Source organism: Myotis nattereri (assembly GCF_964212035.1).
Source record: "Myotis nattereri genome assembly, chromosome: 12".
Classification (NCBI taxonomy): Eukaryota; Metazoa; Chordata; class Mammalia; order Chiroptera; family Vespertilionidae; genus Myotis; species Myotis nattereri.
The window spans coordinates 44,878,075-44,903,794 of NC_138087.1; the positions used below are offsets into that span (position 1 = coordinate 44,878,075).

The window sequence follows — 25,720 nt, forward strand, 5'->3', positions numbered from 1 at the left end:
TAATTGAAGCTGATTGATTTGCGTATTCTACGTTTTCAACTCACCAAAATGATGTATTTAATGTTTTTATTTTTAAACACAATTAAAAAATAATATATAAATATATACATACTGCAAATGTAATACAGATAACAAATTCATTTAAGCCCATTTATGCACATTAGTAACACACCATGTGGCAGAAAGACTAGGGCTACAAGAAGACCCCTTGGCGATTTATTTTATATTAAATCCCTAATGGCCTCTCCTTATCTTTGCAAAAATATGCACGAAAGTCCAGACTATGCAGCCATTGAAATGAATGGTTATTTATTTGCTAAACGAGAACCCTATGTTTAATGTTCCTTAGACATAAGGTAGTCTGGAAAAGTCGCATTCCTACAGCTCCATACATCATTTATTTTACATACCCTAACTTCTCACAACAGGCAGCAGAAAAATATCTCCGAACAGCATTGTAAGTTGCTGAGATTTTTTTGTTTCTGATTCCATTACTGGAAGATTAAATGTTAACATGTTTACTTGCTTTAACAACAAAAACAAATCCATGCACCATATTGCTGCCCGACACATGAAGAAATATAAAATGGAAGCAAGTTTGCAAATATCAAAAACCAATGTCAAGCAATGGGTGAATATCCAAAGTTCACACCTGTAAATAAACCTTAAACACACAAGAGAAAGCCTCACGTACTTGAAATTTGCTACAAAAACACACATACAATTGGAAAGTTCTAATACTGTGTTCTTGCTCTTTCAAAGAAGAAAGCTTTTTTCCCCTTTATATAATGTGCTTAAACTTGGTCCAGGACACAATAGCTTGTCATATTCATGCTGACACTGACACTTTCCTGTAAAGTATGGTTCAGTTTAAAATCACTTCATTTCAGGTTCACACACCAAAGTGTTGTAGGCACAGGGCTATCCTTAGGAGAGAGGAACAGAAGCAAAACACATTGTTTGCTCCCTCTGTCAATGCTTTCTCCATCTAACTTCCAACAGGTTCTCATGTAGTTAAAATTGAGAAGGTTTTTAAGAAGAAAGAATCCCCACCGTATCTTAGTGGTTGAGCATCGATCTATGAACCAAGAGGTCACGGGTTGATTCCCAGTTTCGGACTCGATCCCCAGTGTGGGGCGTGCAGGAGGCAACCAATTAATGACTCTTTGTCATCATTGATGTTTCTGTCTCTTCCCCTCTCCCTTCCTCTCTGAAATAAAAAAAATATATTTTTTTAAAAAAAGAAGAAAGAATTCGCAAAGAAACAAGTACCTGGCAGGGAGGAATATATGGAATGAGGGAAGGGACAAGACCACCTTCCTTACTTTAGAGGAGACAGTGACTCATGGTTTTCTATAGATATATACAGAATAGGCAGGACTCACAAGGCATGATTGTGGTATCATGGCATGGGCTAATTCTGGCCTTGATCCTGTGTAAAAAAAATCAGGCCAAGCCCATGGGAGGGGATGTGATCTCCTCTTCATTCTTTCCCCAGCTCTATTCCTCATTCATCTCCTAACTCTAGTTCCTGGCTCCAGTGGAGTTGGAGCACAGGGAAGTAAGACAAGGTCTAAGGAGTAGGAAAGTTATTCCTTCACGGTTACTTTCTGAAGTTCCTAAATTCTGTTAGAGCTCCTGCTCTCAAAGGTGGGTTACTTTCACGGGCTCTGCATGGATCTGTCTGACCTCCCATCTCCTATCTGCCCTGTGCTCCCGGACAGTTGAAATCCATTTCTACTCCTCACTTCCCTAGCCCTGAGGAAGCAGCTCTGCCTCCCACTTCTCTCGGTTGAGATCTGCTTTGTTTTTATTTCAAGTCAGCCCTGTGGGCAGGATCTCTGAAAAATGCACACGGGCCCTCCCTTGCCCATGGCCAGATCGGGTTTATCGTAAGTATTCCTTCCTGCATCCACTACTCTGACAATTTTCTTGGGGAGAAGGCTACTCCTCTTTAACCCTGGTGTACCAAATACACATCCAATCTAATGGGCTGTAAGCTAAGCTGGTGATGCTAATGAATGTAGTATAGATTGGAAGCGTCATTGTTTGGACATGTAGGTACAAGATGGCTGGTTTGTGATAAAAAAGAAAGCATCCTGACCTAGCTGGTGTGGCTCAGTGGTTGAGCATCGACCCATGAACCAGGAGGTCACCGTTCAATTCCTGGTCAGGGCACATGCCTGGTTTGTGGGCTCGATCCCCAGTAGGGGGCGTGCAGGAGACAGCAGATTAATGATTCTTTCTCATCATGGATGTTTCTCTCCTTTTCCCTTCCACTCTCTGAAATACATATATCACCTTTAAAGGACAGAACAATGGAGAGTCACCCACAGGTTTTTACAGAGTGGAAGAGCTTGGCAAGGGCATATGTGAAGAAACTGAAAATTGGGTTTCATATTGGAATAATGGAAAAAAATACTAGTCTAAAATGTTGGAAGGCAAAACAAAGCTGAAAATACTTAATGTCATATTCTACCTTTTCTGGAAGTTTTTTACAGTTCATTCATAAGATGAAAGTAATAATAGACATATTTCAAAGGGTAGCCATGGAGGTTCACTGAGAAAATAAGAAAATGTATGGTACATAGTAAACAATCAATGAATGTTGGCTACCATCATATTAATTTTTCCCTTGAATTATTCAGGGTATGGACTCTAGTGCCATCCTTAAGTACAATGAGCATTAAATTATTCTTTTGAAGAAATAAGAAAAGACAATTACCATATCACAGCCTAGCCCTTAACCCTTTTCCTTTTTCCACCACTAGGCGGCACCACAGACCTATAATAATCCACTCCTCTCCAAACAGGCTCAGCACAGCCAACCTTAGCAATCACCATTGATTAACAAACAAAAAAGATGTCTATTCTAGAAAGTAACTACCCTAAATTATTCCTTTGTTTGAGTCTTTTCATTTCCCCGAATTGCCACTGGCTATTTGGCATAAAATTATGATTTCATTTCAGTGAGTACAAAAAAATGAATCCTTGTTATTTAGGGAACCAATTCAGCCTTTACCTACAAGGATGGGAAAGGGGGATTAACACAGTCGAAATCCACTGTTTTTGTTTTGTAGATGTTTCTTCTGTCACAAGCAAAGCGGACAATTTTCCTTTTGTTTCCCAGCCTGCTTTTCTATGACAAGTTGATACGATGTAGTAATTAATTATTAAAATATTGCATTTCATTCACAGGAGCATTACAGACAAACTAATTTAAACCAAGGTCAGGTTTCCAAAGCAGCACAATAACTCTGAAAGCAGGAGAGAGAGAGAAAGAAATGAGAAAATAGGTAAGCAACAACTGCTATTAAAAGTAACACCAGGCAGCTAAGACTGGTCTGACCACATTCCTAAAAATGTAATTAGCCAAATCCTTCCAGAAATTAAGCCATCAAAATGACATTATAGTACACTTAGAAAATGTATTTACAGAGTGAAAGAGCAGTCATCCTAGCATAGCACTATGTCCTGAGGGGTTCCCTTCTCATAGAGAAAGATGCAGAAGAGAATTCGATAGTGTACTATGAAGAAAGTTCAAACTGTCACAGATATATTTTGTGAAATGCTATTTCTTAATTCCCTCAGCAGTGCAGAAGTTGAGAATGAATTCACTTACTAGGCTGTTTTCTGGTTTCTTTGTCATCTTATGAAATGATAAAAATGACTAGAATCAAAGCTCACCTATTCCCTTTCTAAATAGCAACATTTATTAAAGGGCAATAGCAAGAGAGGCATTGAATTCTACCAATACCATGGAGCTCATTTCTCAGAAAGGTGGGCATTGACACCTGACTTCCTTCATAAGGAAAGGGTCAATTATCTCCTCCTCCTAAATGATTTCAACAAAACAGGATTGCCTTCTGATTGTTCTTGAAGGTCTACAAATGTACAATTTTTATTTCTATAAGATGCAGCGATACATGAATTTAGTCAAAATGCCTTCTGATAATACGCCCATTTCCCCAAAGGTGACAGTGAACTAAAAAAAATAAAAGACCGTACCCTTTTATGTAATGATGTTTACTTTGAATTTATATTAGTTCACACAAACACTCCATCCATGCTTTTGTTCCGGCCCTCCAGTCCAGTTTAAGAACCCATGGTGGCCCTCGAGTCAAAAAGTTTGCCCACCCCTGGTCTAGCTCTTAACCAAGAAAATTTACTTTGTCTAGACTTAGGGAGGTAATGGAGAAAAAGTTAATTACACAGGCTAAACTTAAAGTGGATTGTGTGTCTAGCCATCACACTATGAATAGCACAAAAAATGTCCCCAAAACTCCCGAGGACATGTTCTTCTAGTATTTGAAAACTATTCAGCAAGGAAGTCATGTTGTTGACAAGTAGGTGAAATTCAGATAAAAATCTTCGTTTCACTTTCTTGTTATAGAAAATAAAAATATCAGCTACATTATTGTGGAAACAACACTTGTTCATCAAGGCAACGCAAGAGTTGCACAAAAATTAACTAATTCATTCTGTGAGATTCAATTGATTATATGTAATTTAAAGAGTAAATTATTTGTAAACTGTGTGCTATATATCCTTTATGTCAGATACATGGATAGATAGAAAGATAGATTGATTAAACCCCCCCTCCCCCCAGAGAGCTCATCATTAAACATTTCCCAGCACACCACTGCTGGTTGCCCTTTATCATCAATCTGGGCTGACCTTAGAGACTGGCATGAACAATAGAATATGATGGAGGTGATATTCTGAGGCATTTTACGTTAGGTCACAAGAAGTGCAGCTTCCACCTGAGTCTCTTAGAAAGTTCATTCTTATGCCTATCTCTCTCTCTTTTCCTTCCTCCCTCCGTCCCTCCCTCTCTTCCTCCCTCCCTCCCTTTATTCCTCCCTCACTCCCTCCCTCATCCACTGCACAGTTGTCCAGGGAAGTCAGTAGGGGTTTCTGGACTCTGGGAACCTAAGTGTCACGCTATGAGAAACCCAAGCCAGGTGACAGTCCCCACGGAACTCACAGTGGGTCGCCATCTGACTGCAACAGTGTGAGAAACTGGGCAAGTGCTGCCCAGCTGAACCCAATAAATCTACAGAACTACAAGAGCTAATCATCTGTTTTCAGCCACTGGGTTCTGAGGATGGCTTGCCACACAGCAGTCCATGACTGGAACACCTGTTTATGTTGAGGAGGAGGAGGCAGTGAGGAGGAAGCAAATTGGACTCAACACATCAGGACCTCAAAAACCCCAGGTCAGGATATTGTAGCTCTGTTCTATTCCATGGCCTTGGTGCAAAAGGGGTTGCACAAGCATGTTGGGGTGGGGACCTAATGAAAAGGGGAAATGGTAATCCTATTAAATAAAAGGGTAATATGCAAATCGACCGAACAGCAGAATGACTGGTCGCTATGATGTGCACTGACCACCAGGGGGGCAGACACACAATGCAGGAGCTGCCCCTTGGTGGTCAGTGCACTCCAACAGGGCAGTGCTGCTCAGCCACAAGCCGGCTCATGGCTGGCAAGCATAGCGGCGGTAGCGGGAACCTCTGCCGCCTCCACAGAAGCGCTAAAGATGTCCAACTGCCAGCTTAGGCCCACTCCCCACCCACCATTGCACAAATCTCATGCTCCGGGCCTCTAGTGAGTAATACACACCCATGTTTGCATGTAAATCTAAATCACACAAAGCCATTCTCCACTAGAGATGCAGCAAGTAAAAGCCCATGAAATGGAAAACGGACTCTAACCTGTTCATTAACTACCAATGAACCACATATGAGCTTCCTAGAACGTCATGCAGACCCTCCCACAGCTTTCTTCCTGTGCATAGAGTCAAACAGGCATGTCTAGGTTAGCATCACTTAAAGCCCCCCCACAGCCTCCAGATAAGGCCATGTCATCATCACACCTGATCTCATTACCTCATTCCCACTGCACAGTTGTCCAGGGAAGTCAGTAGGGGTTTCTGGGCTCTGAAGAGAATTTATGCCTAGAGCAGGCTCTGCATTTTCTATACTTCCCCTTTTCATCTCTTCTACATCAATGCATTTTTTTTTTTCAGTGTTTCAGAGAGAAGGAGAGAGGACCAGGACGCTACCCTATGCCAAAGACTGCACAATGGATAATGATCTCTAAACTCTGGATCAACATGTGTCACATTTCTGCTGCAAAATGAAAGCTAGAAAAGCTGTATTGAGGCGCTTTTTTTTTTTCTATTTAGGGACATAAATGGCCATTTAAAGAGAAGTATGGCTAGAAGAACAGTTAGATGTGACAGTGTACCTGAGCCAATGAAATGTGAGCCAAAGAGATGGATACTATGTTCAGACTGGACACATAAGAACTTCCCACTTTTGGCCCTCCAAGCTCATTTTCATCATGGCAGCGAGGATAGAGATGTCCGCAAGCAATCTGGGAGCCACGGATTGAAGATAGTCTCTGAATCATTTCTGGCCACCCAACCAGGAATACCAAATTGGATTGCTACATAAACAAAATATGGACAACTTCTCTGTTGAGTGTCTGAGATTTGAGACTTATCTGTTACAGCAACTAGAGCTATCTTAACCAATGCAAGGATCATCATAGTACCTCTTCCTCATGGGGTTGCTGGAGGATTAAATGAGATAATGTTTACAAGTCCTTACTCTACTTTCTGATGCACAGTGAGTGCACATCATCAAATGTTCACTCCTTTCTTAACAAGGAGCAGTTGGCAGACCTGGACCAAAAAAGGAAATGGAGGCACTTAATTAAGAACCTGGAGGAGAGGCTGTCTATATGTATTTCTGTTGGTTGGCCAGTTGGCTTTAAAAATCACCTTCAGTGTAAACATTTAGTGTTTTAAAGAATATGCTAATCAAACATAATAAGTGCTTCCCCCCAAGTGTTTCCATGCATTCTATGACAAAATAATATAGGTAAATACTCAGAGGTACTTTCATCCTGAACTCTTAAAAAATCAGAGCTCAAACAAAGAGAAATCACATTTAGTGCTTAAAATTAGTACAGTGGATTGCTCACTCTTAAAATCACCAGTTAAAATAGTCCAGTGATGCTTCACTGTGGCCTGAGTCAATGTTCCCTTTTGTCAGGGAGGAGTGTAACAGAGATCTCAGGAATTCATTCCAGCCTGCCTCTGAAGGGTAAGAGGAAATGCTGGTATTTTCCCCTCTGCAGTGTTCCAGGGTGCAGCTTGGCTGGTAACCTCTGCAGGGCAGAACGCGCTAGCAGTCTGAGTCACTCTACCAGAATGCAGCTCGTGTGCTCCGTTCCCGGTTTCAAATGACAATGTCTGGTCATGAGGAGGCCCGGGGCTGAGAGTGCAGCAGAGCCGCAGAGAAAACAGGTGGAATAAAGGAGACAACATTTCAAGAGTTGAAAATCCCCATTTAAAGGAACTGGTTTGAAATAAAACCACATGGTAGCAGTAGATAAGATGTGCTTAGCAGGCAACAGGTTCATTCAGATAGTTTTCTTCTTTTCAGTTGTCTGGAAAATGACTACTTTTATCAATAGTGTATGTTATGGGTTGAATTTATATATTCAAGATATTGAGGTCCTAACCTCCAGCACCTCCAAAATGTGACCTCATTTGGAAATAGGGGCAATTTGCAGACACAACAGTTAAGATGAGGTCATTAGGGTGGGTCCTAATCCAAAATGACTGGTGTTCGTATAAAGGGCAATTTGGACACAGAGACATGCCTAGGGATGATGTGAAGATGAAGGCAGAAGATGTGTGTGATGATTTTACCAGCCAAGGACCATCAAAGATCGCCGGCAAACAACCAGGAGGCAGGCGAGGGGCAGGAACGGATTCCCTCTCTTGCAGAGCCTTCAGAAGGAACCAATCCTGCCAACAGCAGATCTTAAACTTCTAGCCTCCCGAACTGTGAGACAGTACGTTTCTGTGTACGTCACCCAGCCTGTGGTGCTTTGTTTTGGCAGCCTGAGAAGCCTGGCACAGTATGCATGCAGGAATACATCATAATGCGATTGAGCAAAATAAAAAGGGATCAAGTCATTGCCTGGTCATTGTTCTTTCTGAGGATTGGTGCTAATGACTAAAAGCCCTTCAGGAGAGGCTTGGAGGAGGCGTAATCCTATTTGGGGTTCGCAAGGGAACCGTTCATGCAGTGCTACCCGGCACATCCTTAGTTTCTTCAGTGGGACCTCATTCAAATGGAAAGATTTTTCTCTTCCCCTTAGATCTTAATATACTGTTTTTCTAGGGAGTAAACTAGGATGTGCAATCACCACTTCAACCTGCTGGCAAAACAATAAAGGCAAAGTGGGTTCTAGTTCAGCATACGCTTTAATATCCATAAATTCTCGTCTTTCTTTTTTTTTCTGATTAAGGCTTTATTATTCTTAATGTTTATACTTCTTAGTTTTTAAAATGGATTTTGTTTTTGGCAACTTTTATTTTTCTATAATGGTTTCACCACTAAAATGAAGGATTGAAATAGAATCAAACCCACCTGTGTTTCTCTTTTGATAAATAAACTAGCAAGCAATGAGAAGGGCACACAGGATCGGGTACAATGATAATCACTGACGTGGAGGCCAATATGTGGTGTGTGCTGTAGTCAGGCTCAGAATGCCCTGGGCGGAGGCCATGTGAAATGAGACTATAGCGTCTTTTCCGTGGTCCTAGCTTCTAAGTCCTGTCTGTAAGAAAGGCTAACCCCCGGCCATGTTTCTGAGAAGGCCATTTTTTTTATTCATTGCTCCTCAAAGTCACATTCATTCTGACCTCATATATTGAGCAAAGCATCGAAACTGAGTAGTATTATAATTACTTCCTTTCTATGATAGGTCTTTCGATAACTTCTAACTTCTATAACCTTGATTAGGTTACAACTATGATTTGTGATCTACGCTACAATAAAAATAAGAGACAAAGGGTTGAGGAGCTTTCTCCCTATAACGAACGTAGAGGGCCATAGTCAACCATCTGTCAAAGGCAGTGATTTCTACCTCCCAAACCAATGCTTCGATCCGAAGAACATGCTGTGTATGTTGCAAGGACACAAATCCTTCTAATTTTCTCAATATTTCTACCCAAGAAAATTAACTGGGTCACCAGGAAAATAAAGACCATGACGTGTACAACTGTGGGACTGCAGCATTGCAAAGGACTGCTGACAATGTAAGGAATCTTCTTTCTCGTTTCTCTGACATGCCCGGGACCTCCAGTTGATTGCTTCCCATGACAACAGCTAACTATTTGCATTTTGGGACAGCTGGATGAGCAGTACTATCTACAAATATGTGGGCCATACTTCACTTGTATGTCAGCCTTCAGCCATAATTATCTGGAAAAAATGAATTGGGAAGCCACAAAGAGGATTGACTTAAATGCACAGCGAGGTGGCTTCACTTTTCTAGCTATTTAAATTCAAAAGGAAATAAAAATCAGATATCAAAGGAACAAATTTCAGACAATATGTATTAAATACCTACTATGTGTCCAGCACTGGGCCAGGAAATTAAAGGGAGATAGAACTCAAAGATCATTATCCTCGATTCACTTAAAATATTGTCTAATTATAATTAAATATATGAAACAAGTTCAAATTAATGAAAGAGATAGTGCAGTATAAGACCCAAGTTGGCCACTTAGACTAAATTTTGCAAGAGTTCAGAGGGTGGTTATTAAAAAAAAAAAAAAAAAAAAGGAGAACTTATAAGCATCATCATGAAGTAACACGGTCTTGACCATACTTTGTAGAACAAGTGAGACTTATAAAGTCACAGGAATTAAGACTATTTCTTTGAGAATATATCTAGAGTTAAAGGGCAATTAGACACACAAAATAAAATAGTGTTGATCCTGTCACTATTTTAAAAAGTGAGGACCCGGGAATGGGAAAGGAATGCTGAAATGTAGTCAAGTAAGAGAAGGAAATGGGGAAATGCCACTGCATCTCAGGATAAGCTGCTGGGAAAACCAAACCCTGCCCTAAACTTGGGGATTTTTCTAACTGGCAGATTTAATAAACAATGTGCATTTCATCTTTCAGAGAAGATATAGAATGTTACCGAGTTCCTTTGCTGTTTCTCAGTCATTTGTAATATCCCCATTCTGCACAAGTGAAAAGTTCCCATTCGGCTGATTAGAGTTTAATCTGTGTACCCTCTTTATATCTTCCCAGAAAATCATACAGCACTTCCAAGATGTACTTAACCCCCTGATTAATTACTGAGCCTCTGTGTAAATTACTGTCAAGATTAAGATGATCATTTTATCACTTTTTCAGCTTGATAAACATTTACAGTTTAGCATGTCTGACAAAGCCATTTGTATACTCCTGTAATATAAATGAAGGTACATTAAAGCTATGGTAAGTCTACAATGCTAATAGCCTTCAAGTACTTTGCTAACTACAAACAGTTTCCTAAGCAATTACAAGATGTTCTATGCTAATTTAGAATGAAATTCCAAACAAGGCATTTAAAACCTAATAAAATGCTATTAAATGAAGGGAGACAGGGATGGAGGAAAGAGAAAGAAAACCCTAAGGCTTGAACTAGGAGAAATGATTTTCAGAGCTACTGACCCTTATAAGATCCACATTTTCCTTGGACTTTTAGACACAAAACAGATTTCTAATTGGAGGTGATTATCTAGTTACTACAGCCCAAATTGCATGTATTTCTTGTTCTGAGTTACATCAACATCTAATTATATGAAGCACTGATCAGTTTGAAAGTCCATAAAAACTGCTGAGTTTCTACATACAATGAGAATGTGTTCTATAAACTATGAGACACTATATAACCACCATGCCTGATTATCTTAAGTGACAATAGTTGCCTGCTGGTACTCATGTGGATCCAAGAACTGAATTACAATATCAATCAACAGGGAATACATTAAAGAAATCACAGAAAAAAAAACCAACAACACCTGGTTTGCTCTCGGGTTTTCTGAGGTGTGGACACCCATATGCATGCCTGCTATTCCCTAGAAATATACCTACTGATAGAGTCACCGTTACCATGAGGAAAAAAATAAAAGTATAGCAACATACAATTAAAACCAAAGACAAATTTTTATGCTGCAATTTTTATCTCCATCAATATGACTTGAGAGTTTAGTGCCTCAGACAGAGGTGGGTAGTTTGACCAAGGCAATATTAATAATAATAAAAGGGTAATATGCTAATTAGACAGGACAACCTTCCAGACAAAGCCAGGTCCTGGGTGCCAGAGGGAAGTCAGTGCCAGTAACCGGGGGAAGGAAGGCCTACTCTTGCATGAATTTCATGTATCAGGCCTCTAGTAACAATATAAAGAAATACACAAAGTTCTGCACAGCACAAGCGTGCCTCTGTAAAATATAATTCCCATTAGTGAGGTAAATTAAGATTAACACACAAGTCATTGAAAATCCCCAAAGTAGACAAAGGATAATTTACCAAGGAAGCACACAAAGACTAGAGTAGCATGCACTCTGAGTCATTCATTGAAGGGATTGGAAGGAGGGTCTTATTAATACTTGAGATGTCACCATTGGTTGCCAAAATGATAGGTATCCAATCAGCTTACAAAGGCCAAAGGACAGCTTATTTTCTTCGAAAAGTTGTATGAACAATTCAGGGCGGCACACAGAACAAAAAGCAAACCAGAAGTGAATCCAACCAAGTGTATAATTATTGCTATCAAACAGGTTATACTCACACATACACGTGCATATATGAGGTATTGTTTTACTGAGATGAATCAACAGCACTCATTGACTTAGTATAGTGTTTTCACCCCAAATAATAGCCTGCATTTCTAATCAAACCTATTGCAAAGAAGAATTCACAGCAAAAGCCGAACACTGACTTATGTGGTGGAGAGCGCTGCACCCCAGGTGCTCAGACGCCATAGTGGAAATCCTATCATTGCCAAAAAGCATTCCCTCCCTTACCTCCAGGGACATGTTCACGGTACTGATGGCCACTTTTATTTCTCCATCTGTCAGTTCTTTTAGGTCCTTCAACATTGTCTGTTCAATACTTAAACCTGTGGATGAGAAGGGAATACGGTATGTTATATTTGGGGAACTTTTTTTTCTAGTAATTTCAAGGATAAATTATTTATCCTGTTAGTTTCAATATTTCCCCACTAATAATGCTTTTATCCATCATAAACACACACACACACACACACACACACACACACACACATACACATTTTAAGGCAAAAATCACATCAGTGACAATATTTGCATCATTTAGGATGATCCCAGCAGGTAAAAGAATTCACCCCCCATAATCCAAAAGAAGATTCTTTAGTGGCAGGACACTCAGAGCTGTGGGCAGGACTGAGAGTGAGAATAAACCATGGTGAGCGCCCAGAGGCTGGCAAAGGGACGCGGGGAGGAAGCAGAGGTCTGGTCTGGACCTGCCGAAGAGGGGCTGCCGGAGACAGCGCCAAACCAGGCAGGGAGCCAGGAAGGAATAAGATAGCCTCTCTCTTCTTCCAGAGACCCTCATGCCCCACCTGTTACTAATTCCTCCCATTAACCAAACCCAATCAGAAGGCAACAATCTTCAGGGAGCCCAGAGCAAACAAGGCCTGAGGATACAATGGAGGGAGGTGGGCAAACAAAAACTATCATACCCATTACTTGGCAATCTAGCCAAATAATACCTAACAAGGGCATACTTTGCTTTCTGGATGCATTTGGGTGATCCCCAGGTTTTCTAGTAAAATTTTATTAAAAATGCACTTTATAAAAGTGACCCATAAAACTGTCATAATTAAGCTGGTCCCCCTTGTAATCGGCTCTGACATAGGAGATACTGAATTACTTAAACGATGGGAGAAATCATCTGGAATGGTGAAATGATCCGGATTGCATAGTTGTGGTTGGCTGACCAATGTGTTTCAATGAAGCCTATAGCCAAAACACAGGAAAGAGTCTGGCTTGACATTTAATAACCTCGCCCTCGGTTAGTATATCTGACTAGAACTATCCTCTTGGGAAGAAGACCCATCAGAAAGCCCAGCACAGCACATACATCCTTCCCAGATGCATGAAGACACCAAGGTTGATCACTTGCCTTCCTCCCAGTTTAGAACGCAGTCAGTCACAGCAGTCTGGGAAACACGTACTAAATATGTTTCTGTGACTCGAAGATTGAAAGGCTGCACTCTATCATACTGTGGTATGAAATGATTTATAGACTATGATGTGACATTGAAAGTTCGGCCTAGTTTTAGAGATGAATGACAAAATGCACACCGGCGTGCAGCTATGCATACCGTATCGCCACACAGGTGCGTCGGTAACAGAGAGTGTGACACGCACAGGGCCCCACCCACAACTGCCACAGCAGTGAGCCCAGCATGACGCTCAACCAGCAGCACCTGCCTCTCCTTTCCTGGGGGCTTTCTCTGGCCACCAGAGGCTGCTCTGGGGGAAGTGACAGCCCCAGGGACTGAGTGGCCATCAATATCCCAGGTATATTGGTAAATGTCAAACAATCAGCAACAAAAGCCAATGCGTAGTACACGTAGTATCTGTCAGTTTCTCTAGTGTCAATACGTCTACAGAGCGAATGCTGTCATGCTGCCAAACTAAGACCGACCAACTCACAAAATCCCTGAAAGTAACCATCAGCTCCTGGAGCTCCCATGAACAAGTTCCAACACACCACTGTGCTCGCCCCTCCTCAGGTGGGATAACCCTGAGGTGCAAGTTTACACTCTTTCCCAGGGCTCCCTAGTTGGATGAAGGCCTGATTGCCCATGGAGTTAACTCCATCCCCTATCAGTGTTCTCTGGGGTCACATTTCTGATAAACTGCTTTGCCTTAGGCCCTGCCCCTGAGCAATTCCAAACTAAGGGAGAAAGCTTTGCACCTCAAAGGTAGGTTGTCTGGGTATAAATCCTGGCCCGGCCACCTGGCAGCTGTGTGTGTGATGATGCTAAAGCAACGAGGCCTCTCTGTGCTCCAGTGTTCTCCCCTAGAAACTGGGGATAATAACAGCACCTGACAGGGTTGTCTCGGGGACTCAGTGAGGAATCCATGCAGTTAATGCCATCAGAACCTTGTGTATCTTAGGCACTCAATGGATTGTAGCTATTTTTATTATTATTATTATTATTATTATTATTATTATTATTATTATAAAACAACTGATCCAGGGAATCTGCTGTACTGATAAAGCCTAGACTTGGAGACCAATTCTATCTACTCAGCTGTCTCCTCTTTTATTCTATTTTCTAAAATTAATCGATTTACAAAACCTCACTGTGCTTGATATTGCTCAGGAGGGAGATTTCATGTCATCATCTGGGGTGAGCATGTGAGTTAGCCACACACCCAGACACGAAGGCCTCAGAGGACAGGGTGCCTGCAGGCTGCCTGCGTCCAAGTGAGCCGACTCCAGGTGCCTGGAAATTGTCCACAAGTGTGAGCAACAGGGAACAAAGCGCAGGCGCAGTCAAGTTCACCTTCTGGGGCCTGGCGGCACTTCAAGCCAACACCAGCCCTTCTCGGAGCTGCGGCAGAGCCGGGACGGTCACTCACCTTGGGCCCCGGGGTGGCTGTCCTGCAGCACGGTGATGATGTCCTCTCGGGGCGGTAAGCTAGGGAACTTTTCTTCCAGGATGGAAAGGACTTCCTCCTGCTTCTCTGAGATCTTCTCGGATTCCATGGTCATGTACTTGAAAAGGATGCTACCTACAAGGCAGGAATAAAAACAGCCTTAAACGTTCCACCCAAGCCAGGAAGCGGCCAGGAAAAGCAGTGTTTGCTGGCCCCTCCACCTCTGCTTCCACTTCCCGTTTCTTGCTGGAGCAGGGGCCTCCACAGTGTAGCATTCAAGAGGTAATTTTTAGAAAATCCACTGGTTACCATCTGCCCTCTCTCATTTTCTCCGGATATTAATCTCTACAACTTAACTGACCATCGCACGCTCTATGACACAGAGTTTTATGGATAAAGGAACGAAATATATAGCTTTTCCCCACCACACACAAATACATAAAAATGGTAAATGTTGGTTTTACATGATTTCAGAATGAAAGATAATGGTAAGCCCAGCCAGCATGGCTCAGTGGTTGAACACTGACCTATGAACTAGGTCACAGTTCAATTCCTGGTCGGGGCATATGCCCAGGTTGTGGGCTCAGTCCCCAGTGAGGGGCATGCAGGAAGCAGCCAATCAATGATTCTTTCTCATCATTGATGTTTCTCTCTCTCCCTTTTTTCCCCCTCTCTGAAATACCTCTCTCTCTCTCTTTCTCTCATTCTGCGTTATTTATTTCTTAAAGTGTACACCAAGTCCAGCCAGAATAAAGCTTTTTCTATTGCATTTCAACTGCAGTAAGACGATGCTGGAAGGAGAAAGTCCCCTTTCTTCATCCAGTTTTTTAATACGACATTTATATTTGCTAATAACATAGCTTCTAAATATGTAAAGCAAAAATGGACAAAATGGGATGAAGAGAGATAAATATACAGTCGCAATGGGAAATTTTAACACATTTCTCTTGCCAACTCTAAGAACCAGTACAAAAAGTGTATAAAGATGTAGAATATTTGAGCAACCTGAACAACAAATTTGACTTAATTCACATATATGGAACATTGCTGTCAACGATGACAAATGAAACATTTACTCAAATTGACCATCTGTTGGGGCATAAATCAAATCTTAACAAATTTCAAAGCATTACAATTAGTTATATTCTGTGATCACCACATGAACAGTCTGAAAATCATAATAAAACAAAACCTAGAAAATTTCCAAATCTTTGAAAACTAAACAATGCACTTCCAAATAACTCATGGTAAAAGAAGAAATCACAGTCCTATACAATAAAAAGGTAATATGCAAATTGACCCTAATGGCAGAACAACCGGGAATGACCGGTTGCTATGACGCACACAGACCACCAGGGGGCAGATGCCCAACACAGGAGCTGCCCCTTGGTGGTCAGTGCGCTCCCACAGGGGGAGCTCCACTCAGCCACAAGCCAGGCTGAGAGCACAGCAGCGGTGGCGGGAGCCTCTCCTGCCTCCTAGGCAGCGCTAAGGATGTCCAACTGTGGCTTAGGCCCACTCTCTGCAGGCCTAACAGTTGGACATCACCTGAGGGATCCCGGGCTGCCAGAGGGATGTCTGATTGCCAGCTTAGGCCCAATCCCTTGGGGAGCAGGCCTAAGCCAGCAGGTGGACATTCCCCGAGGGCTCCCAGGCTGCAAGAGGGCTCAGGCCGTGCTGAGGGACCGCTCCCCCCACCCCCGAGTGCACAAATTTTTGTGAACTGGGCCTCTAGTGTAAAATATAATATATTTTAATTGAATGATAAAGAAAATATGACATTTAAACTTGTGGAATGTAACTAAAGCTGTGCTCTGAGGAAATTTTATAGCCTTAAAAGCATAAGATATTAAAAGAAAGCCCAGCCCTGGCCAGTGTTTCTCAGTGGTCAGAGCGTAGGCCCATGCACCAAAAGGACTTGGGTTTGATTCCAAGTCAAGGGTATGTACCTGGGTTGCAGGTTCCATCCCTGGCCCTGGTTGGGGTGTGTGCAGGAGGCAACCAATTTATGTGACACTCTCACATAAATTTCTCACAGTATTTCTCTCTCTTCCTACTTCACTTTCTAAAAATCAACTGAAAAATGTCCTTGGGTGAGGACTAACAACAAAAACAACAAATTAAAAAAAAATAAAACCCAGAAAGTTTAACTAAAAAATGTAGAAGGAAGGATATAATAAAGATAAAGCAAAATGTAAAGGCATAGGAGACAAACACATATGAAGAAAATTAATAAAACCAAAAGTTGACTCCTTGAAAAGATTAATATAAAGAGTTTTGGAAGGACAAAGTTAAAAATCTGGATGTTTCTTTTTTTATTTAAAAATAAATCCAGCCCTAACTGGCTCAGTGGATAGAGCGTCGGCCTGCGGACTGAAGGGTCCCAGGTTCAATTCTGGTCAAGGGCATGTACCTTGGTTGCGGGCACATCCCCAGTAGGGGGGTGTACAAGAGGCAGGTGATCGATGTTTCTACCTCTCTATCCCTCTCCCTTCCTCTCTGTAAAAAATCAATAAAATATATTTTAAAAATAATAATAAAAATCACTCCATAGTTTAATACCCATAGTCCCAAACATTTAAGAAAGAAATATACTAATTTTACACAAATTCCTCCAAAGAATAAAAAGAATACTTCCCAAATTATTTCTGGGATTCAGCATAATCTTGACACCAATATTCAATAGAGACATTACAAGAAAGAAGAATTAGAGGCAAACCTCTCATAAACAAGATTTAAAAAATATTTTAAACTATTCCCAAATCAAATTAGCAATATGTAATGGGATATCATATAGTCGCCAGGTAGGGATTTCCTAGAAATTCAAGGACAAATTAACATTTAAAAAGTAATCAACATAAACTGCTCTATTAATAGAATAAAAGAGAAAAAATCATGGTCACCTTAAATGATGTCAATAGTAAAACTACTTGATAAAAGACAAGATTTAATCCTTATATACTAGTAAAATCTCAGCCAAGTAGAAATAGAAGACAACGTCTTTATTTTGATGAAGGCATTTATAAAAACCAAGTACAGAAATCAAACATTATATTTAATTGTCAAGTATTGGAAGCCTTCCACCTTAAATCCAAATGAGACAAGGATGCCTGCAATGACTATTCCCATTCAGTAGGGCACGGGGAATACTAGCCAGAGCAGTAAGGCAAGCAAAAGAAGTAAAGTGTATGTAAGTAAAGGAAAAAAAGGAATAAACACATCTTTCCTCAGAGATTATTTATTTGTGTCTGTAAAAAAACCAAAGAATCTACAAATGAGTTTAAAATAGTAAGTAAATTTAGCAAGTTGGACATAAGTTTAATAACACAAAATGTGTATTTCTATAAATAATAACTTGAAAATCAAATTTAAATATTAAAAAACTGTAATAATATCAAAATATAAGATACATAGGAATTTAAAAATGTGCTTGGCTTAGAGTCAAACCAATAACCCAATTTCTTTTACTTGAGGATCTTAATTTTTAAAATATATACTATAGAAAAGGGATACTCAGAAGTTAATCTAACAGATACTGCACTAAACAGAGTCCTACAGAATAATTCAGTGAAAAGAGATTGACACTAGTTGATGATGAAATGTGACTTCACAATTAGAAAGGAGATGATGTACTAACACAGATGGAGAAAAATAATGAGCATCAAAAAGATAGTCACCATACTCTGAGATGTTTCTACTGCCTAAGAAAAGCTATGGCCTAAATTTATCCAAGAGACTCATCTAGAGAAATTTTTATTCTTCACATTAGAGACCCATGCAACCACACACTTAGTTGCCTATCAGTATCAGGATATACAGTAGCCAAAGGCACCTCTTTACAAAATCAAACCTGCTTTTGGAGTAAGTTGATCTAACCTCCAGCAAATTCTGCAGAACTCAAAAACTACTTAAGTCCATACACTGTACCCAAAAGCATCCCAGCTATTCACAGGCCAGAGGGAATTAACAAGCAACAGAGAAAGCAATTATTATAAAATAGTAACAAACATTTCATTCCGTTAGGAAAAATTCAACCGCAATCTTCTTTGTTGAAAAGAATGGAGAAGTGAAGGACCACTTGCCAAAAGCAATTGCAATATATTAATATTAAACATGAGCTAACGAAGCCAGAAGTTGTTTGGGGAAAACATTCACCATAGTAAAGGCATATTCTGCAGGATAAATTCTTAGCAGAAAAGAAGGGACTTAAATCTTGTTTCTTGTTTCACCTGGGACAGATTTTTTTTCATACAGAAGCAAAAACATTAAAGAATGAATAATAGAGGGAGGGAAAGAGGAAGGAAAAAATATAGAAAATACAACTTAGCTCACATTTTTAGCTGAAAAGGGATGAAAAAAATCAAGTGCTTAATAATCTTATAAATTTTAAATGTCTGATATTAATAAGGCTTATCTTTGTACAGCAGAAGAATTAACTAACACTCTGAGGTTGGAGAATTGTTCTGGTTTTATATTTTGCTGAAAAAATAATTTCTTTCCCCTACTCCCAATACAGGCCTTTCCTCTTCCTAAGCAAAACAAGCAACGTAATTCCCTTGGACTCTGTAACCATTTCAGGAGAGGGATGATTCACTCTTTGGGCAAGAGGGGGGCGGGGGGGGGGGGGGGGGAAGCTGGCCCACTTCCTTTCCTATTTGACCTCCTTAAAAGGACCTTTATGAAGCTGTTAGTCCAGGCTACTAAAATAGCAGGGAACTATTCTTTATTAAAGCTCAAATGGAGCTGCCAATAGAAAGGAGAGAAACTGTTTCCTGAAAACCCAGGGCTTCGTTTTTCCACGTCCTGAGCTAAGAACAATTGCTGATATTTGTTTCACTGTTCATACTGTGGCTCTGCCAAGGCCTTATACAAAGACATGTGAAAAATCTTTTGAGGATAAAGTGTTGTCTTGATGAAAACATGCCTGGTAAATGGCTGAAATCCCATCATTGCCAGCTGGTTTCCTAAACACACACACACACACACACACACACACACACACACTCCCCTCCAATGAGATGATTCAGCGATTTAATAATGTTCCTTAAATTTGGCAACAGTCCTCTAGTACACATCTCTGGGGAAATAAAAGAATATGGATTGAGGAAGCTGGCGGGTTTACAGTAATTGTTTGCTTTGGGCACAAACCCCAGGCATAATCAAATACCAATGTTAGGCCACCATGACTGTGTAATTTGACTTTTAGATAGTTCAAGCTGCAGCTTGCCTGAAAATGGTAACAGATCTTGGAAGCAGACAGTAGAAGGGAGAAGAGTCAGAAGAGGAAGGGATGACAAAGAAAGGAAGAAAAGAGAAAGAAAGCAAAGAACAAAGAAAACCTCAACAGCAAAAACAGAGATAGGGAGGGGGTGAAGAAGTGAATAGACATTTTCAAAACTCAGGGTCATTTATGATCTCATGTGAATGAGCACATTCTCAAAGACAATTGAGAAGGGAGAAGTATCTGACATATTGTATCCAGTTCCTATGAAAACTGCTATTATATATGTTGGAAGATGTCTATGACATTATTAAGTGTTTTTTCCAAGAAGACCGATACAAAGAAAAACATTTGAGATTTAGACTTTTTTTTAAAAGATGAAGTCCTGGTATGTGTGTTTTAGTAATAATATAAATATTGCAATTAATTAAATTTCTATATTTTCATTGATTCCAGGAAGCTCATATCCAGAGTTTCAAACTGAATATTATTTTCACTCCTTCATTTTTTTAACTATATCTTGACCTTATTCCTTTCTCTACATAGTTTTGTTTCCTGACCGTGACTTTTTTTTGTTTTTTTTATATTTGCATAAACTACTTCAAATATTCTATGGAAGAAGGGAGGAGATAAATAATGAAATAAATGGATAGACAGATGGTAGATAAATGACCTGAGCAAATAGATACTACAGGTAATATAAATGTAGAGGTCTAATAACAATGAGAGTGTACACCATATGATTCTTGTTACATAATATATAAAACAGACAAAACCAATCTGTAGTGTTATGGGGTACATACAAAGGTGATAAAACTATAAAGATATACAAGGAAGTATGTGCCATGAAAATCAGAATGCTGGTTACCTTTAGTTAGAGAGGAAGTGAACAGTGATGGAAAGGTGTACAAAGAGGTCACCTTGTTCTATTTCTTTACCCGAGTTATTGGTAAAGGGGGTTCCTTTTGTAATAACTCATATATTTATGTTTTTATATTCATATTGTACATTCTTTTCTGTATGTGTATATACTCCATGAAGAGGTTAAAATGATATACAATATATATGTGTCATATATATAACAACCAACTGCTGAAAATAAAAACAAACATTTGCAAAATTACAAAACGAAGTCTAGGATTTCTAAAAGCTAAAAAAAGGATTAACTGTTAGAATGAATAATGTCCAAAGTCTGGACATTAAGAACGTTGGAGAGATGGGCTGGAATGCAATGGATATTAAAATATCATGGCACTAACTAAATCAATTTAGCCATAAAAAAAAAAAAAACACAGAAAGTATACAAACAATCTTGCAAAATTCATCTTATGGCGATATTTATTGAGGGTCTCCTATGTGGCAGGCACTGTTCCAGCCACCAGAGACACAACAGTGGATCAGTGAACAAAACATGTCGGATGGCTCTTCTCCTGAAGCTTACATTCTGGAGTGAGGGGTCAAGAGGGAGGAGACTGGTGACAGCAAGAAAGATAAGTAGCTAGAAACATGCATTCCAGAGGAGGGAACAGCTTACGTAAATCCTCAAAAGTGGAAAGAGTTGGGCATATTTGGAAGACTGAAAGGCCCCTGCCCTTGCAGCACCCAGTGGGAAAGGGGGAAATAGCAAGAGAGGATGTCAGAGTAGGAGGGGACGATCATGTTGCAGTTTGCAAGGGTGGGGCGCTTGGGTTCTGAGTGTGATGGGTATTAAGCAGGAGGTTGACAGGACCTGGTTTATATTATTCAAAGGTCCTTCTGACTACGTCATAGGCAATAGGTTTCATGGAGGAAATGGGGCAATAGTCAAGAGGCTATCGTATTAGCCAAGTCGAGACAGAATGGTGGCTTAAATTTGATCACTAGTAGTGATCGTGGCTATGTTTTAAATGTATGTCAGCAGGACTGATTGTGGCCTGAGTCATTGTCTTTTTGCCAGTGCCTTTTACTGAATTGGGGGAACTGGGATAAAAGCAGGTTTGCAGGTACAGGGAACTAAAGGTTTCCATTACAGCCATGAGAAAGATGGCGGCGCTAATTAGACATGCAGGCAAAGATGTCATGTGGGCATAGGTATCAACCTGGAAATCTAACAGAGATTACAGTTGAAGATACAGGGAGTCACAGCCTAAGTACTATATCTAAAGTCTCAGAACTAAATGAGGTCAGTGTATAGAGCAAAAATGCCCAAGACAACGTTCCAGGGTACTGCAATACTTAGAAGTTGAGCAGAGAAGAGCTAACAAGCACAACTAAGGAAGAGTAGGCTCAACCTTTTAGAAATTAAGAAATGCATTGAAAATGCATATTCCTTTCAGCATAAGAGGCTAAGGGGCAGACTTAGGGAGCTCTCCAAGGATTGAGGGGATCAATATCTTGGCCCATTGAAATCCCTTCAGAGCACACCCGTGTGCCACAGCATGGTGTGTTCTCAGATCTGACCCTGGGAATGAAAGGCAACCAACAACCAAACTGATTATTTAGTTCTTAGTAAATTCAGATTTAGGGGGAGGGGGGTACAAAGTTTACAATAATATATTCTCTACAGAGTTCTACTTATGAAGCTTTTTAAAGACTCTTCCAAGTCGGCTGTGACTATCTAGTCTCACCACATCTGGAAGTAGGCATTTTTCAAAGTTCTTTATGGCAAGGGTGTGCCTAGAAATTGTACATTCCTTCAAGACCTGGAAGAATGCATAAAGACATGTTCTAGGGAGAAACTAAGATGGCGGCATAGATAAACACCGGGAAATTGTCGCCTCACACAACAATTGAAAAATACCCCAAAGGACGGAGCAAACATCGTCTAGAACAACAGGAGGGCTGGCTGAGTGTAAATTATACAACTAGAAGAAAAGAGGGGCACGCTGAGAGCCAGAGGAGCTGCGGAGGTGAAGTGCAGAGGTACGGCGGCGGCTCGCGCACGCGGAAAGGGGGTGGCACCTGAGGACGCGGCTGTCTTTTTGAATCACAAGCTCCCGACTGCTCTGAACTCCGGTTCCGGCGAGTCTCTGGGGACCCAGGACTCATATGGGGAGAAGCTGGTCTGTCAGGCGGCAGCGGGCGAACTTGAGGGCAGCTTTCCCTCAGAGGTGCTTGCAGCCCTTACCAGGACACTGAGATGCGCGACTCCAGGCGGAGAATCAGCCATAGCTTCTTTCTCCGCCTTTTTGACTCCCTGAGACCCCGCCCCACCCAGGCTGCGGCAGAGGCTTTTGCATGTGAATGTACCTAATTGCAGCCGAGCCAGGCAGACCCGGAACTTCCAAGAGAAGGCCCAGGGCCCTGCAGCGGCTTGCATTGCTTCACAGCTGAGCCTCTTCATGGCTCCTGCTGTGTGGCCTCAGGCAGAGGCTGAATTAGCACCTCCTTAGATCCAGGAGCCACTGTACCCAGTGGTCAGAGGGGGACCATTCTCCCACCTCAGACACGGCTGATTCCCACAGCCGGTTGGCCTGGAGGTCAATTCCTCCCAGTGATCCTACAACAACCAAGGCACCAAGAGTGCACCAAGAGTGTCCACCCCAGGTAACTGGGGAGGCTGAGCCACTGGGCCCTACAGGACACCTGGCACGCAGGGCCACTCTATCAACACAGGAAGCAGCCAAAATGCGGAGACAAAGAAACAGGTCACGAATGGCAGAAATGGAGGAAAGCAAATGACTGGATATAGAGTTCAAGGCCACGTTTATAAGGTTTTTCAAGAATTTTATGGAAACTGCCGATAAATTTAATGAATCCCTCAATGAGTATAGTGAGACCATGGAGGACATGAAAAAGGACCAACTAGAAATTAAGCATACACTGACTGAAATAAAGAATAATTTACAGAGATCCAACAGCAGACAAGAGGATCCCAAGAATCAAGTCAAAGATTTGAAATACAAAGAAACAAAAAATACCCAACCGAAAAAGAAAAAAGAAAAGAGATTCAAAAAATATGAAGATAGTGTAAGGAACCTCTGGGACAACTTCAAGCGTACCAACATCAGAATTATAGGGGTACCAGAAGGAGAGAGAAGGCAAGATATTGAAAACCTTTTTGAAGAAATAATGACAGAAAACTTCCCCCACCTGGTGAAAGAAATGGACTTACAAGTCCAGGAAGCGCAGAGAACCCCAAACAAAAGGAATCCAAAGAGGACCACACCAAGACACATCATAATTAAATGCCAAGAGCAAAAGATAAAGAGAGAATCTTAAAAGCAGCAAGAGAAAGACAGTCAGTTACCTACAAGGGAGTACCCATTCGACTGTCAGCTGATTTCTCAACAGAAACTATGCAGGCCAGAAGAGAGTGACAAGAAATATTCAAAGAGATGAATAGCAAGAACCTGCAACCAAGATTACTTTATCCAGCAAAGCTATCGTTCAGAATGGAAGGTCAGATAAAGAGCTTCACGGATAAGAAAAAGCTAAAGGAGTTCATCACCACCAAACCAGCATTATATGAAATGCTGAAAGGTATTCTTTAAGAAGAGGAAGAAGAAAAAGGAACTCTTACCATTTGCCACAGCAAACTGGAGAGCGGATAAATACCACAGGATCTCACTCATTTGTGGAATATAATGAACAACATAAACTGATGAACAAGGACTGATCCAGAGACGGAGAGGCATTGATTGGACTGTCGGGCCTTGGAGGGAAGGTAGGGGAGGGTGGGGGCAAGGGGGAAAGATCAACCAAAGGACTTATATGCAAGCATATAGGCCTAACCAATGGACACGGACAACGGGGGGGTGAGGGCATGAGCGGGGGGGGGGGGGGTAGAGGGTACACATATGTAACATCTTAATCAATAAAAAATATAAAATAAAATAAAATAAAGCTAGACAAGTAAAAAAAAAAAAAAAAGACATGTTCTAGAAATGTGTGTCAAATTAATGATCATTTTGATGGCCCCAAAATACAAAATAATATTGTAGCTATTTATAGAGAAACGCTTCAGAAAGAGAACTTTTTATGTTATGAAAATAAAGATTGCTAGATTTATAGGCACATAAAAAGCACCTCCCTTCAGGTTTGGCGTTAGCACATGACTCGAAAAGTATGAAATCTAGGTTTGAGTTTAGTGAATAATGCAAAATTTGACTTGATTCATTTCTTATACTTACTTAAAATTCAGTACCTTTTAAAAATTGCCCATTGCCTTATGAGCAGTTGAGTCAAACTCCTTGGATCACCGTCCATTAGTTCCCTCTGGGCAAGGCCATTCAGCGATGCTTCCTCTCCCCTCCACATACACAGCACACACATGCACTCCTGCCCATCTTGGCAAAAGGTCTCCAGAGCCCACTTTCCATTCACATATGCCACCCATGTCTTCTCCTCCCGGGCCCCAGCGGCTCTGACTGTCATGACAGTATCAGTATTGGCAGTCTTCACAGGTAGAGGCACTTCACTTCTCACATTCCAATTTCCGAGTAACAATGAAGTGATTCCATTAGTCTGGCTGCTTTCTAGCCCCACTTCAAGCCCAACCCTATGAAAAACCTCTGAAGATAAGAAAAGCCAAAGTCCTTTGCCACAGCTTTAATTCTTGGTAGCTTGGCTAACTAAAGCCATGGCCACTAACAAAAGGGTCTGTACTCCTTCCAATTCCCTAAATCTGAATATTATCATCAGCACCATCAGCATCAACAACAAAATCATCTTCATACCAATGTATCACATTTTGACTGTCAATTTTGCTATCTATAGAAAACCATGAAGATGAACTGCTCATTGACTACAATTCTTTCCTACTAAATAATACATGTATTTTTTGAACAATAAGCCAAACCTTCTTAGTTTTCAAACAAAATATCAATCAGCTTCCCTCTTGGCTGAGATCCCCAATTACCTTTATTTTCCTTCTGCTCTGTCACGGAGATAAATGATTGTGCTTGCTTAGCTTAGTTGAGGACACAGTTTCCCATAGAGCATTTTACAGATGCCATTAGCCAGAAAAGATTTTAAATGGGTTTACTGGGGCCATTAAT

General features: G+C 40.9%; 1 protein-coding gene across 3 annotated transcripts in view; it reads right to left on the bottom strand.

Annotated features, from left to right (window-relative positions):
* The window catches only part of PRUNE2 (prune homolog 2 with BCH domain), a gene marked incomplete at its 5' end in the record, with an annotated part of 212,080 nt that overhangs the window by 134,997 nt on the left and 51,363 nt on the right, over window positions 1-25,720 (bottom strand). For 2 of the 3 annotated variants that reach the window (XM_081102943.1, XM_081102942.1), the window contains 2 exons: window positions 11,894-11,988; window positions 14,504-14,656. In XM_081102943.1, the coding sequence (XP_080959069.1) occupies window positions 11,894-11,988; window positions 14,504-14,656 (248 nt within the window). Of the gene's footprint in view, window positions 1-10,885; window positions 10,943-11,893; window positions 11,989-14,503; window positions 14,657-25,720 lie in introns of all 3 variants that reach the window. The other variant, XM_081102941.1, reaches the window with a different exon arrangement.